The sequence below is a fragment of the Cetorhinus maximus genome, chromosome 13 (assembly GCF_964194155.1).
Source record: "Cetorhinus maximus chromosome 13, sCetMax3.hap1.1, whole genome shotgun sequence".
NCBI classification, from domain to species: Eukaryota; Metazoa; Chordata; class Chondrichthyes; order Lamniformes; family Cetorhinidae; genus Cetorhinus; species Cetorhinus maximus.
This window is the reverse complement of record NC_135891.1, coordinates 117,460,800-117,474,910: the sequence shown is the minus strand read 5'-3', so window position 1 is coordinate 117,474,910 and position 14,111 is coordinate 117,460,800. Positions and strand designations below refer to the sequence as shown.

The 14,111-nt window shown below is 42.3% G+C and overlaps 1 protein-coding gene across 1 annotated transcript; it reads right to left on the bottom strand.

Annotated features, from left to right (window-relative positions):
- Positions 1-9,194: 9,194 nt before the first annotated feature.
- LOC144689011 (testis-specific serine/threonine-protein kinase 6-like) lies at positions 9,195-13,734 on the bottom strand. Its single transcript, XM_078556113.1, has one exon. The coding sequence runs from the start codon at positions 11,493-11,495 to the stop codon at positions 10,542-10,544; it is 954 nt and encodes a 317-aa protein (XP_078412239.1). The 5' UTR covers positions 11,496-13,734; the 3' UTR covers positions 9,195-10,541.
- Between the last annotated feature and the right edge of the window lie 377 nt (positions 13,735-14,111).

Below are 14,111 nucleotides of genomic sequence, written 5' to 3'. Positions count from 1 at the left end.
CATCAACCTGACTCCCTTCACCCGAGCTTTCCAAATTTGCCAACCCTTTGTGCCCTCATAATGGAATGCAGCTCCACTCATTCCAAGGCACAAACATGTTCATTTTTGCTTTAAGGGAAAGAAAATAAGGGATTCATTTGCAGTTCTTGTGCTAAAAAATAGAATATATAATTGGTAAATGTGACAGGTTTGTTTCTGCATTTCAAAGTCGGAGGTGACCCTTGACCTCAACTCTTATGAGTTATGAGATCCCTCATCAATGATAGGATAGCTCATGTTGCATCACCTAAGGCAGGCAAGTTGGGTGGCCAATGGGCAGCTTTTCCTACTTGACTTGCAGTTATTTTCTGATTGGATAATCCTCCTTCCTTGAGATTTCTAATTGGATGATCTCAAGGAACATTGGCTCTTGCTCTCCTACTCCTCCAACCTGATCTTCCTGGCTCATCCGGAATCACAATCCCAGTGGAAATATCCACTGTCACTGTAAAAGGGGCTTCCAGGGAAAGACACAAACCAGGGAGTCTCACCATTAGCCTCGTTCAGATCGGGAGGAAGGCTTGCCCCATGGGCTGGTGGCTGTAGAGAACCCCTCAGGTTGTATGCCTGACATGGAATGTACATTGTGAATATCAAGAGGATTGATATTGTATTGAGGCATCTCAGAGTGGAACATGCTGTATTAGGAGAAGTAATTGAATTCTATTGCGCTTCCTGTAATTTTCAGTTTGGAATGTTCTGGGATGCACTTTTACAAATTTTATGAATAAAGTATATTTTTGAAAAAAACTCTGCTTAGAAGAGGAAATCAAATTTTGCTTAGAGCTCATATACACCTTTAAATATTGGTTAAAGAAGATAATTACGATGAAAAACCCTGAGAATGTCAAAATAATCATTACTCAGAGAACAATGGACACATCTGTGAAAGTTAGGTAATGCGTCAACAAACACTGGTTCAGTCCCAACTTGAGTTTTGTGCTCCGTTCTGGGCATTACACTTTAGTAAGGACATGAAAACTTTGGAGAGGGTGCAGAAGAGTTGAGGGATTGTAGTTACATGGAGAAACTGGAGAAGTTGGGGTGGTTCTCCTTAGAGCAGAGCAGGCTAAGAGGAGATTTGGCAGGGATGTTTAAAATAATTAAGGCTTTAGATAAAGTAAATAAAGAGAAAGTGTTTCTGATGGCTAAAGGGTCGATAACCAGAGGGCACAGATTTAAGCAAAAGAACCAGAGGCAACACAAGGAAAAGCATTTTTATGCAACGAATGGTTAGAATTTGGAATGCACTGCCTGATAGGACGGGTACATACTGATTCAATAGTAACTTGCAAAAGGAAATTGGATAAATACTTAAAGAAAATAGTTGCAGGGCTATGACAACTCCTGGATTGTTCTTTGAAAGAAATAGTACAGACTTGATGGACCAAATGGCCTCCTTCTGCGCTGTACTTTTCTATGATCCTACTTCTCCTATTTAAAGATATCACCATTTATAAGCAGGGAATGAACATGATTTTGTTTGTCTTTTAACACAGCTTTTCTCACTCAGGCTCCCGCATAGTCGAACTCTTATCACTAACAGCTCCTTTCAAGTGGGAAATCTCACCTTCAAGGTGGTCTCTTAAAGAAAAGAATCTCTTCCTCGAAAAGCCTTTGAACAGGGCGTGCAGATGGTGAGATTCCCTCAGCCCATGGCGAAGCTCTCTGAGGTGGTTTAAAGAAATCTGGAGATTTATCCTCATTGGGATATTCTCCCATTATTATTCCAGGGTTGGTCTTGACACCATTTGGCCACATTAACCCATTATTAATCGTTCCTATGTTCTTGGGACTAGTGTGCTTTTGGAGAAAGAATAAACACTATTGTCATGATCCACCACCTCAGTAGACTCCGTGGCCTGTTTTCTCTATTGTTCTGTTTATTGAGAAACCCCGTGTAGGCTCACAGCCTGTTGTTCAGGAAAATCACCAACATTCGAGAGAGCACAATAGAGTTGAGAGGTTCATGAGGAAATAATGGGTTGGGTGACACCACATTTGGGTTTTAAAACCCTGCACCTCATGGACAGGAGGGAAGATTGTGAGGGGGTTAAGGAGGTGGACAGTTTTGAGGTTCTGACAAAGAATGTATTCAAATGGGAGGCAGTGCAATGAATCTTGGTTTCAATTGATAAGACACTGCAATAAGTAAGAGCATGGTTGAAGATCAGAGGAACAATGACCACAATATTATTGGTTAAAGTAGGTTGGTATGAAGGGAGTCAGACCGGAGACCAGAGATGAGAGAAGAGTCAGCCAACGCTCTTTTTGTATCATGTCATGGAGTGTCCAAGGAGTGTTAGAAAAGCACCCCAAAACAGGATTTAAGTATTGGATGGATGTTGGCTTTATTAAAGAGTCAGTAGAATTGGATGGAAAAGATGCATTGGCATGAAAGAGCAAACAGATCTTGTTGGTGATTACTTCAGTGACAAAGGAGATATGGGTGTTGAATGTGAGACAAGAGGATTTAGTGAGAAAATAGGGAAAATTTGCACAGTTGATCCCAAACAGGAGTCACCAGGTAGGAATCAGGAGTCAGGATCTGTGATTACTTAGTTCCCCTTCCCAGGGGAACTGAGGCAACAGTCAATCCTGATAACATCTCAGGCTCAGATCAACAGACCAATAGTTGAAACTAGGATTCAATGTTAGTAGAAACCAAACCTTTGGGGAGCCAAGGCCAATTCTCGCAGTGAACAGGGCACAGAACAAACACAATGTGTAGTAACTGTATATACTAAAAAAAAAGCTGGAAACACTCAGCAGGTCAGCTATAGGCTGTGGAGAAAAAAGCAATTCCTTCACTGTTGCTGGGTCAAAATCCTGGAACTCCCTCCCTAACAGCATTATGGATGTACCTACACAACAGGGACTGCAGCGGTTCAAGAAGGTAGCTCACCACCACCTTCTCAATGGCAATTAGGGATGGGCAATAAATGTTGGTCTAGACAGCGATGCCCACATCCCATGAATGAATAAAAAAAAGTAGGGTTAACGTTGCAGATTGATGACACTTTCACAGAATGTTCTGTTTATATTTCAGATTTTCAGCTTCACATTATTTTGCTTTGGTTTTTCATTAACGGTAATTCAGAAGAGAATGTGCTCACTCGAACTATTTTCACAAACACCAGAAAGTGTCTGAGTTGTGTCTAGTGACAGTGTGACTGCTCTGTGCTGAGGACTGCCATCGCTAAGCTCTGGACTTCTCATCCAAAACCCCCCTGTCTCTACCTCCCCTCTTTTAAGATGCTTCTTAAAACCTACCTCTTTGACCAAGTGTCCTGGTGTCTCCTTCCATGGCCTGGTGTCTATTGTTTTTGTCTGACTATATTCCTGTGAAGTGCCTTGTGATGTTTTACTACATATAAATTCTAGTTTTGGTGGTGGATGGGATTTGGTGTACTTCTGGACCAACCAGATGGATGATAATGGAAAAGACCATTAGTGTCTGCTTGGTCCCAAAGCTTGTAAAATTCCATCCACTGGTATCTCTCAGAGCCCTCAATCACTTTTCTTGTCAACTATCTGAACAGTGTCCTGGGGAATTTCCCTACACTGGCTCCTTTGGTCTTCTGTAGAGTATTTCAATCTAAATCATACCAGGGTTGAGGGACTTCAGTTATGTGGAAAAACTGGAGAACCTGGGATTGTTCTCCTTAGAACAGAGAAGGTAAGATTTAATAAAGGCTTTCGAAATCATGAAGGCTTAAGGGTGAGTAACCAAAGGGCATAGATTTAAGATAATTGGCAAATGAACCAGAACTGAGATGGTAAGATTTTTATTACACAGTGAGTGATTATGATCTGGAATGCCTTGCCTGAAAGGGTGGTGGGAGCAGATTCAGTAGTAACTTTCAAAGGGGATTTAGAAAATACGTGAATGGGAGGAAATTCGCAGGGCAGTGAGAAAGAGCAAGGGGGAGTGTGACTAATTGGATAGCTCTTTCAAAGAGTGCCCAGTCCTATTCTGTCATGTTGTGCAGACCCAATCATTACTGCTGGCAGTAACCTTGGTAATTGATAATCTGTTAGTCCGGCCATCATAGAGACATCGATGTCATACAGGCCAGTCACTGGAGTGACTGAATGCATCCCAAAGCCTCTCCATCACTGGATGGGGGTGGGATCCTCACCTCATGTCTAGGTCTATTGGAGACTCATTGATGAGAATTATTGCTGTAATTAATTAACAACTCCATTATTGTTGTAGAACTTTAATTGGCTCCAACATTAGTTTCCTCGTCTGTGGAAGTCCAATATAATATATACTGGTTGGTTAACATGAATATCCTTTTGTAATTGAATCTTTGGAAGTGAACATTCATCTGTATATTTTATCAGATGTTACAAGTCAGTAGTCTAAGTGTTCACACTTGTATGTAATGATATGTGGGTGTGCAACAGTGGAAGCCATGTTTGTGACCTAAACCAGGTGGTTGTGTCTTTAGCATGTTCATTTCTTCAATCTTTGCAAAGGCAGATCAAAATAAAACTCCAAGAGACTTGTTTAGAATTGATAATTTGTTTTATTCCACAGTAAGTTGAACATGCAGAGCAATAGTCACAATCAGGTTCTCTTACTTCAAACAATACAATTTATCTCCACAACAGCTACTAGATGGCAAAAAAGTACTTTATTGACTTTAAAGTGCATTGAGACTTCCTGAGGTCATGAAAGGTGCTATACGAATGCAAGTTCTTTCTTTATTGCCATTTGATTATAGAAAAATAATGAAGTTCACTTCAATTATTTTACTTCAATTATTTGAAGATTCAATTACAAAAGGATATTCACTGCCTCCCTTCAGTGGGTTGTTTCGATTGGTTTAAACAATGAACTCTTCTGCGTATAGGCCAGGGCAGGAGCTCCTCTTTTTGCAGATCCCTGTCTATTCTTAGCCTTTTATTGACTGACTCTCTGCGCAACATCCTTTTTTGCAAAAGCCAGACTTGACTTTTTTTTGGTATCTGTGTTTGATGGTTCTTAGGACTGGCTTCACAGAGACACTGAGATCAAGGGGGTTTCCAGCACAATGGATGAGAGGCATGTTTCTGATTACCCAGACAAGCTAACAAACCCCATTTATTGCCTGGTCTCTGGAGAAACAATTCCTGTTTAGTCCATTTATCTGCATGCACTTGTTTCTCTGTTAAAGTACACATTGCTTTTAAAACACATGGCTTATCAGTAACTATTTCCCCAATTATTCAGTTTGGAAAAATGATTCAAAATCATGGTATATCCCTCCTAATTGTGCTTCCCCCTTCCCCTCCGTGGTCCCTCGTGGATGAGCTATACAGCTTGTTCGCAAAGACTGTGTGTTCTCTTCAGAGTTAATCTATCTACACTGCCCGTCACCACATAACTTACCAGCTCACTGGTGGCCGTCACATCATTGACTCTTTGCAACCTACGTTGCTCCTTTTCTCAGTTCTCTTCTGCTCTTCATTCCTCATGTTCTGGTGGAAAAAATCCAGAACGAGGGAACATAACCTTAAAATTAGAACTAGGCCATTCAGGGCCGATGTCAGGAAGCACTTCTGCACAGAAAGAGTAGTGATAACCTGGACCACTCTTCCCCCAAAAAATCTTGTGGAGGCTGGAAATCAATTGAAATTTTGAAGACTTACTATGGTGGAATTTTGTTAGGTAGGGATACTAAGGAGTACCGAACCAAGGCAAGCAGATGAAGCTAAGATACAGATCAGTTATGAACTGAATGTTGGAACAAGCTTGATGGGCTGAATGGCTTCCTCCTGTGTCTATGTTCCTTGGTTTTAATTTAAGCTTCTCCCTTAAACCTTTTTGCTTTCTCATTGGCTGCCAACCTGGCAAACTCAAGCACGACTACCTATGATTTGAGCGTGATTCAATGTTGCTATTTTTATTCCATTTACCATTACATTATGGGTATTTCAGATCACCTTAATCACAAGAATATTATTTTTACCTGGAATAATATATATAGCTTTGATCTTCTTACCCAAGGAAGAATATATTTGCCTTCCAGAGGGTGCAATGAAGGTTCACTAGGTTGATTCCTGCGATGAGAGGGCTGTCCTATGAGGAGAGATTAAGTAGAATGGCCTATACGCTCTGGAGTTTAGAAGAATGAGAGGTGTTCTCATGTAAACGTATAAAATTCTTAGAGGGCTTGACATGATAGACACTGGGAGATTGTTTCCCCTGCCTGGAGAGTCGAGAACTAGGAAGTCATATCTCACGATAAAGGGTCAACCATCTAGGACCGAGACGAGGAGAAATTTCTTCACTCAGAGGGTTGTGAAGCTTTGGAATTGTCTACACCAGAGGTCTGCGGATGCTCAGCTATTGAGTATATTCCAGATGGCGATTGATAGATTTTTGGGCACTAAGGGAATCAAGGGAACTGGGTGGCAAAGTGGAGTTGATGTAGAACATCAGTTGAATAATGGTGCAGGTTCAGGGGGCTAAATGTCCTCCTCCTGTTTCTAATTCTTATGTGTTTCAATATTGCATGTTGCTTTTAACCAACTTCCAAATTTATATAGATAACATTTTGAATTCAGTTGAATTTTTGCACTCCCCTCGCCACCCCTCCCACCGGCTCCTCCCCACCATAAGTGATTTGAGCATCTTACTTTTCGAGGAGTTGACTCACACTCCCTTATATCATATATTATAATACCAGAACCCCAGTGGAACTCTGTGAGTTAAACCCTTCATACTGTCACACACATTTCTTTACTCTCTCTACTGGCAGACGGAGTTAACATGAGGTGGCTTAATTTTATACTTAGTTCCAGTTATCTGTGTAACAACAGAAAGATAATGATGACACTTTGTTACCCCACATCATGGTTTGACTTAAAGAGATTAATCTCTATATTCTGACCCATCACCTAGGGTACAACTTCCTTTCCCTGCAGATTACTATTTTTTCAAAACCAGTCTTGGCCTGGCTGTCCATGCAGAGATCTGTCTGCAAAGTCCAGACTGCCTTTTTTGGAATCTCTGTCTTTAAGAATTATCACCCGTTTCATAGGCAGACAGACTGAACTCAAAGGATTTCCAAAGCAATGGGTGAAAGGTGTCTTTCTGATGACCCAGATTCCATAAGGCAGATAAATGAAGTTAAGATATAGGTCAGCCATGACTAACTGAAGGCTTGAGGGGCTGAATGGCTGACCAGTTACTATGGGTGGAATCGTCCCAGATCTGCACTAAGTGTGGTAGCGGGCGGGTAAAACGTTGCAATGGCGGGTTTTCACACCGTATCATCCCAAACCCATGCATTCATTATGCATTCTTGGGAAACACGCTGTTTCCATGGCGGGTGGGCTGTCATTCGTCCACCATGCTACACAGTAAATGGTAGGGCGCTGAGGAGTGTGGAGGAACAAAGGGATCTGGGAGTTCAGATACATAATTCCCTGAGTGGCGTCACAGGTAGACAAGGTTGTAAAGAAAGCTTTTGGCATACTGGCCTTCATAAATCAAAGTATTGAGTATAGGAGTTGGGATGTTATGGTGAGGTTGTATAAGACATTGGTGAGGCCAACTTTGGAGTATTCTGTGCAGTTCTGGTCGCCTAACTACAGGAAGGATATCAGTAAGATTGAGAGTGCAGAGAAGATTTACTAGGATGTTGCCGGGTCTTAACGAGTTGAGTTACAGGGAAAGATTAAACAGGTTAGGACTTTATTCCTTGGAGCGTAGAAGAATGAGGGGAGATTTGATAGAAGTTTACAAAATTATGAGGGGTATAGACAGAGTAAATGCGAGTAGGCTCTTTCCACTTAGATTAGGAGAAATAAACACGAGAGGACATGGCTTCAGGGTGAAAGGGGAAAGGTTTAGGGGGAACATTAGGGGGAACTTCTTCACTAAGAGAGTGGTGAGAGTGTGGAACGAGCTACCATCTGACGTGGTAAATTCGGGCTCACTCTTAAGTTTTAAGAATAAATTAGATAGATACATGGATGGGAGAGGTCTGGAGGGTTATGGACTAGGTGTAGGTCAATGGGACTAGCGGAATAATATTTCGGCACGGACTAGAAGGGCCGAATGGCCTGTTTTCTGTGCTGTAGTGTTCTATGGTTCTATGGTTCTATCATGCCAGGCGCCAAATTTAAAGTCCAGCCACGTGCACACATCTCAGTGCTTCCAGCCCATGACCACTGCAGGGAAGACAAAAAGACTGCAACCCCCAGGTTTAGTGACGCGTTACTGGAATGCCTTTTGGAAGCCATGGAGGCCCATCGTGATGTTCTCTACCTCAGCTCTGGCCGCAGGATGGGCAGCAGCATGACCAACCAGGCATGGGAGGTGGTGGCAGTGGCGATCAGTGCCAATGTTGCACAGAAGAGGTTGGCTATCCAATGCAGATAGAGGATGAATGATCTCATCCGTGCAGCCAGGTTATGGCAACCATCTCATCACTCTTTACCTCACACACTGAAGCCCATCACACATTCACTGGCATCTCACTCATTGCCAGCTCAAGGGACATCACCACCCATTCTCACACACACACCCTCACATGTCCATCTGGTCTCATCACCTCTGGAGACTGCCTCCCCAGCCCTCACCATCTTGAGGCCAATTGCACAGATCAACATGTGCCCCACACACCCTGGGATACCCTCCTTCCCCAGTACGACCCTTGCCCTGCAGCCTCTTCCCATGCCTGAGGCCACTTCTCCCTCTACACTAAGCAAGCCCTAGCCCTGAAGCCATTGATAAGCCACCCACATATGGCTGGTCTCGTAGGTACAGACCTGCTGTAAGCCCCCCTAAAAGTGATGTGGTGCTGCCTGTTAAGCCTGGCACTGATGACTCCAAGTGCTGACCGAAGCAAGGTAGGTAAACAAACCTCGAAGTTCTGAGCGAAATGCAGCCTGCCAGATGCACATCGCTTATGTGCTGATGTGAAACACATTGGTGTGTTTTCCTGCCGACGCGGGGTGGGGGGCTGGAGGCGGAGGTGGGGGTGGGGGTGGGGGTCAGTCCGGCGGGCAGGCCTAATAATGATATGCTGTATGATATGATATGTATTACAATGAGGTGCCCGAAGTCCCCTGGCGGAGAATGTTGCCCACCATCTGCGGGCTGAGCAGACGATCGCAAACTGATTTCACACCATCGTGAAACCGATCGTGCCATATTGTCTGCTCTCGCCACCGAACATGCCTGATGCAGGCAAGGAAAATCCCGGCCTATGTTCTTTCTTAAGATAATAAATTGCTTATTAATTAGTTGTTGGGAAAATCAATTTCTGTTTGCAAATCTTTTGAGCTCCTCTTTTCAAAAAAAAGTTGTGAGAATATAAATTGCTCTTGAAATTCAAAAGAAATTCCTTTCAGTAGAAAGATGACTAAAAAGTTCTGAAAGGTGGTATTAGGTAGTCGTATATTTGGATTGCTCTATGGTGGAATGTTGCCCAGTTCCTAATAGGGGTGAAAGATTTCCAGTAGCATTTCATTTAATACATGTTGATGAACTCTGTTGTTTAATTAAGGGCAAGTTCTCTTTCTCAATTCTCTCCTTCCCTTGTGCAAAAACAATAGGATTGATCGGCACTCGATCCACCACCTTAGATATTCTCTCCACTACTGGGACACAGTGGCAGCAGTGTGTACCATCTACAAATGTATGGCTGCAGCTCACCAAGGCTCCTTTGACAGCACCTTCCAAACTTGCGACTTCTGCCATCTAGCAGGACAAGGGCAGCAGATACATGGGAACACCAACACCTGGAAGTTCCTGTCCAAGTCACTCACCATCCTGACTTGGAAATATATCACCGTTCTTTCACTGTCGCTGGGTAAAAATCCTGGAACTCCCTCCCTAACAGCACTGTGGGTGTACCTACACCACATGGACTGCAGCCATTCAAGAAGGCAGCTCACCGCTACCTTCTCAAGGGCAATTAGGAGTGGGCAATAAATGCTGGCCCTGCCAGCGACACTCATCCCAAGAACAAATTTTAAAAATCCTATTTTGTTCTCCCTCATATATTTATCTAGCTTCCCCTGAAATGTATCTATACTATTCGCCTCAACCTTTGGTAGTGAGTTCCAAATTCTCACCACTCTCTGGGCAATGAGGTTCCTCCTGAATTTCCAATTGGATTTATTTGTGACTATCCTGTATTTATGACCCCCTAATTCTGATTTTGTTCACAAGTGGAAACATCTGTCTATCCTATTAAACTCCTTCATAATCTTATGGTTCAGACGTTTAATCTCTAATAAGGCTGCTCTTTCCAAACTGCCAAGTACTTCAGTGAAGATAGCAGTAGGGTTTTAAGTGACAACAGGAAAATTGGTTTTCCCTCAGGCACAATTCACTGGGTAGAATCTCCTTCGATCAAAACTTCAATAGTGACTGGAAAAAGTGTGTGTGCCTTTCAAAGCTTTAATTGCGAATGGTTTTAGAAACGTCCTTACACTCATTATGGTAACACTATGAAGAAACTAATGTTCATGCCCCATAGGGTTTCTGGGTCATTCTACTTGTTGTCTCTAAGCCATACGTGCTTGACAATCTGGCTGGCAGCTGGTCGTCCTGAGGGGCAGAACTGCAACAGCTCTCTAATCAAAGATTGGCATTTTTCCTCCAGTTGGATGCTGTCTGGGTAGACCACTCCTTTCTGCTGGCTCTTGGGTAACTTACTGATGTTTGAATCATCAAAGGGCATGCACCCAGTCACTATCACATAAAGGATGATCCCCAGGCTCCAAATGTCATACTTTTTGGGGTCATAGGGGACCCCCATGAGGACCTCGGGAGGGGCATAGGCAGCAGAACCACAGTAAGTGCTGCTGAGGTCAGGATAGCCATGGATCTTCTTGCCAAATCCAAAATCAGTGATCTTTACCTGCATTTCTTCAGTCAACAGGATGTTTTCGCACTTGAGGTCCCGGTGGACAATGTCGTGCTCGTGAAGGTATTTGACAGCACAGGCGATCTGAGTGAATAAATGACGGGCTTCATTGCATGGAATGTGGCCCCTGTGTTGAATCAGCTGGAGAAGATCTGTTGCTGCCTGCTCCATAACAATGTAAAGCTTCCCATTGCAAACCTCAATGAATTCATAAACCTGAACAATATGAGGGTGTTTGATTCCTCTCAAGATGGCCAACTCCCTTGGCAGAAACTTATTGACAAAGTCTGGTGGTGCCTTCTTCCTGTCTACTACCTTTATGGCAACATTCTCCCTGTATTTCTTGGAACTCCCTACTTTCACTTTAGAATAACTGCCCTCACCGATTGTTTTCCCTAGTTTATAACCTAACTCTGTCAAAAATGTGTCTCCGGACATGGTGCATAGCCATGTTTTTTTTCCCCAATTTTTTTTTGAGGTATTAGCCTTATGAGTAAACCAGTTCACACCTGTGCTGTAATAATTTGCAATTATGAAGTTTCTGCAGGCATCATGCACCTTGTGGCCATTTATAGACATAACCTTGGAAGAAATGTTTCAAAATGTTGGCAAAAGTCATGCCTTTTTGATTCTGGGAATCCCCCAAAAAGATCCCAGAATGAAAAAACAGTAAAAACTGGGAAATAAGAATATTGGTCTGGACTGGTCTTGTATACCTTAAAATGGAACACCAGTATAATCTGGGAAATAAGAATACTGGTCCAAACTGTTTTTTCCTTCTGGGATTATAGTGCAGTGGAGTTTGACAGGGAATTAGATTGTAAAGAGCTAAATGATAAAGCAGCAATGATGTAAGAAAATTTGCATTATCTTGGTCCCAAGCCCACCTCAGGCCTAGCAAAGTTTGCCCTAGCAACTCAGAGATATATTTAAACCTTGAGATTACTCCAGGTACAAATTAATTCCTTAATTATTTGCATTTTTACAATCCATATTATGTAGTTTTACTGCATATTTGCTTTTACTCTGCGTGGTATGTGTTATATCGAGCTTTGACAACTTTATTTTAACGTCTCCATGGATGACATCAGGTGACCTTTGAGCTCTCTTGCAGAGGCAAGAGGTCAAACTGACATGCTGACCTCTATGACATCATAGGTTTGACAGGCAAGGGAGGTCATGACTTCATCAGCTCAGTAACTTATGGCATTCACTGATGAGCTAAAGTAACTTCACTGAGACATAAACACCGATTTAATGAGAGGAGACATGAGGGGGGAGATATAGGTTTGACTCATGAGGCAACAACCCCTCCTACTTGTGTACCTTATTTATAACACAGGTAATTGTGGTATTCAATAAATGGAAAAACTTTTTGCTATGCATTGAGGGCTTCTTGAGTATCTGGTTGTACACTATAAATCATAGAAAAATTGTTAACATTTACAGGGCTCTGGGGAAAAAGCGGGTGAATGGGACTAATTGGACAGCTTGACAAAGGCAGCGCAGGAATGATGGGCCAAATAGTAGCTTTCTGTGCTGTATCATTCAATGATTGTATGAACAAAATTGCACAGCTTAATTAATAATTATAAAATGGGTTGGAGAAATGCTTGAAATTAAAACTAAGGTTTAGAAAGATAAGGTAGAGCTAGGTGTGCCTGGAATATAATACTTTCATGGAAATTCAGAAATGCTTGACAAGGAAGGCAATTGGTCAAGAAATTATAAGATAGGATATAAGATTAGACCAATAATTTAGATGTTTTGCTTGATATAACTTTGAAACGTAGAAAGATACCTTTCAGAACTCCTCTTGAGGGAGCCCAATGGATGGGGTAGAATCTAAAATATTGTTCATAGTCTCTGAAAGGGAGTTGATTGGGTGACTCTTCCTCACTTTCCAATGTTCTTAAAGCTTGCCAGTTGATAACACTCTTGCCTCTAAATCAGAAGGTTGTAGGCTCCAGCCATACTCCAGAGACTTGAGCACAAAATCCATTGAGCGGTGATAGCTGAGTGTAATAGGATATGAGCAGCAGAGTCTTGGACAATTTGAAATATACTGAAGGTGGACGGTGTGAGGTTTGGTCTGGAGAGCATTGGAATACTCAAGCCTGGAGGTTGCCAATGGCATTAGTTAGAACTTTAGTTAATGAACAGAGGTAGGAGTGAAGGTGGCTGATATTACAGAGGTGGATGTTGGCAGCCTTTATGATGGAGAAATATGAGTTTGAAAGCTCAGCTCAAAGTTGAGATTACTAACAGTAGTTTAGCCTGAGAATTGGCCAGTGAGGGGGATGGAATTGGTGGAGAGGGTAAGAAGTTTGTGGCATGGACCAAAGACAAGATTTTCAGTCTTCCCAATGTTAGAGGAAATTACATAGGTGCATTTAAGAGGAAGCAAGGTAAACATGAGGGCGAAGAAAATAGATAAATATGCTGATGGGGTTTAATGAAGTGAGTTGAGAGGAGACTCCTGTGGAGCATAAACACTGGCATGGGCCAGTTGGGCTGAATGGCTTGTTTCTGTAGACTTGATCTAAATGTTAGTGATCTATTCATCCAAGTGATTAACCAGATGGAGACCTCAATGATCTCTGAGGGCAGCCCCTCTGACAGTACAGCTCTCCCTCAGTATTGCATTAGCTTAAATTAAGTACAATTGGTGAGGCTTAACACATATATTCGGAGGCAAAAGTACTATCAACTGAGCCAAGATAGCAACATGAAATAATTTAAATTGTGTAGACAAGAATGACTTTTAGCTCGATTTTTGATTTAAACCAGCAACAATATCCCTTGTGGGTGAGACCAGAACTGACCGTCATTATAGGATAGTCACTAACAAATCCAACAGGGAATTCAGGAGAAACTTCTTTATCCAGACAATGGTGGGAATAGGGTTTAATGAAGAGAGCTGGGAGGAGAGTCCTGTGAAGCATAAACACCAGCATGGACCAGATGGGCCAAATGGCCTCTTTGTAGACTTGATGTAAATTCTTGTGACCTAATTTTGTGTATATGTTTTTGCAGGGGTTTCTGTACAACTAAATTAATAAACAGGAAAGAATGCATTTATTAAGAGGAAAATTGAAGTAACCCAGGTCACACTCAAGTATGTGGCCAACAACCACATTTGAACCAAAAAAAAACCCTTCCTCCTTCTCATCTTAAAAATAAGAAATCCATGAA

Bases quoted from the DNA above. Each gene is read 5' to 3' on its own strand.
- LOC144689011 (XM_078556113.1), bottom strand. From the start codon at position 11,495: ATGTCTATAAATGGCCACAAGGTGCATGATGCCTGCAGAAACTTCATA.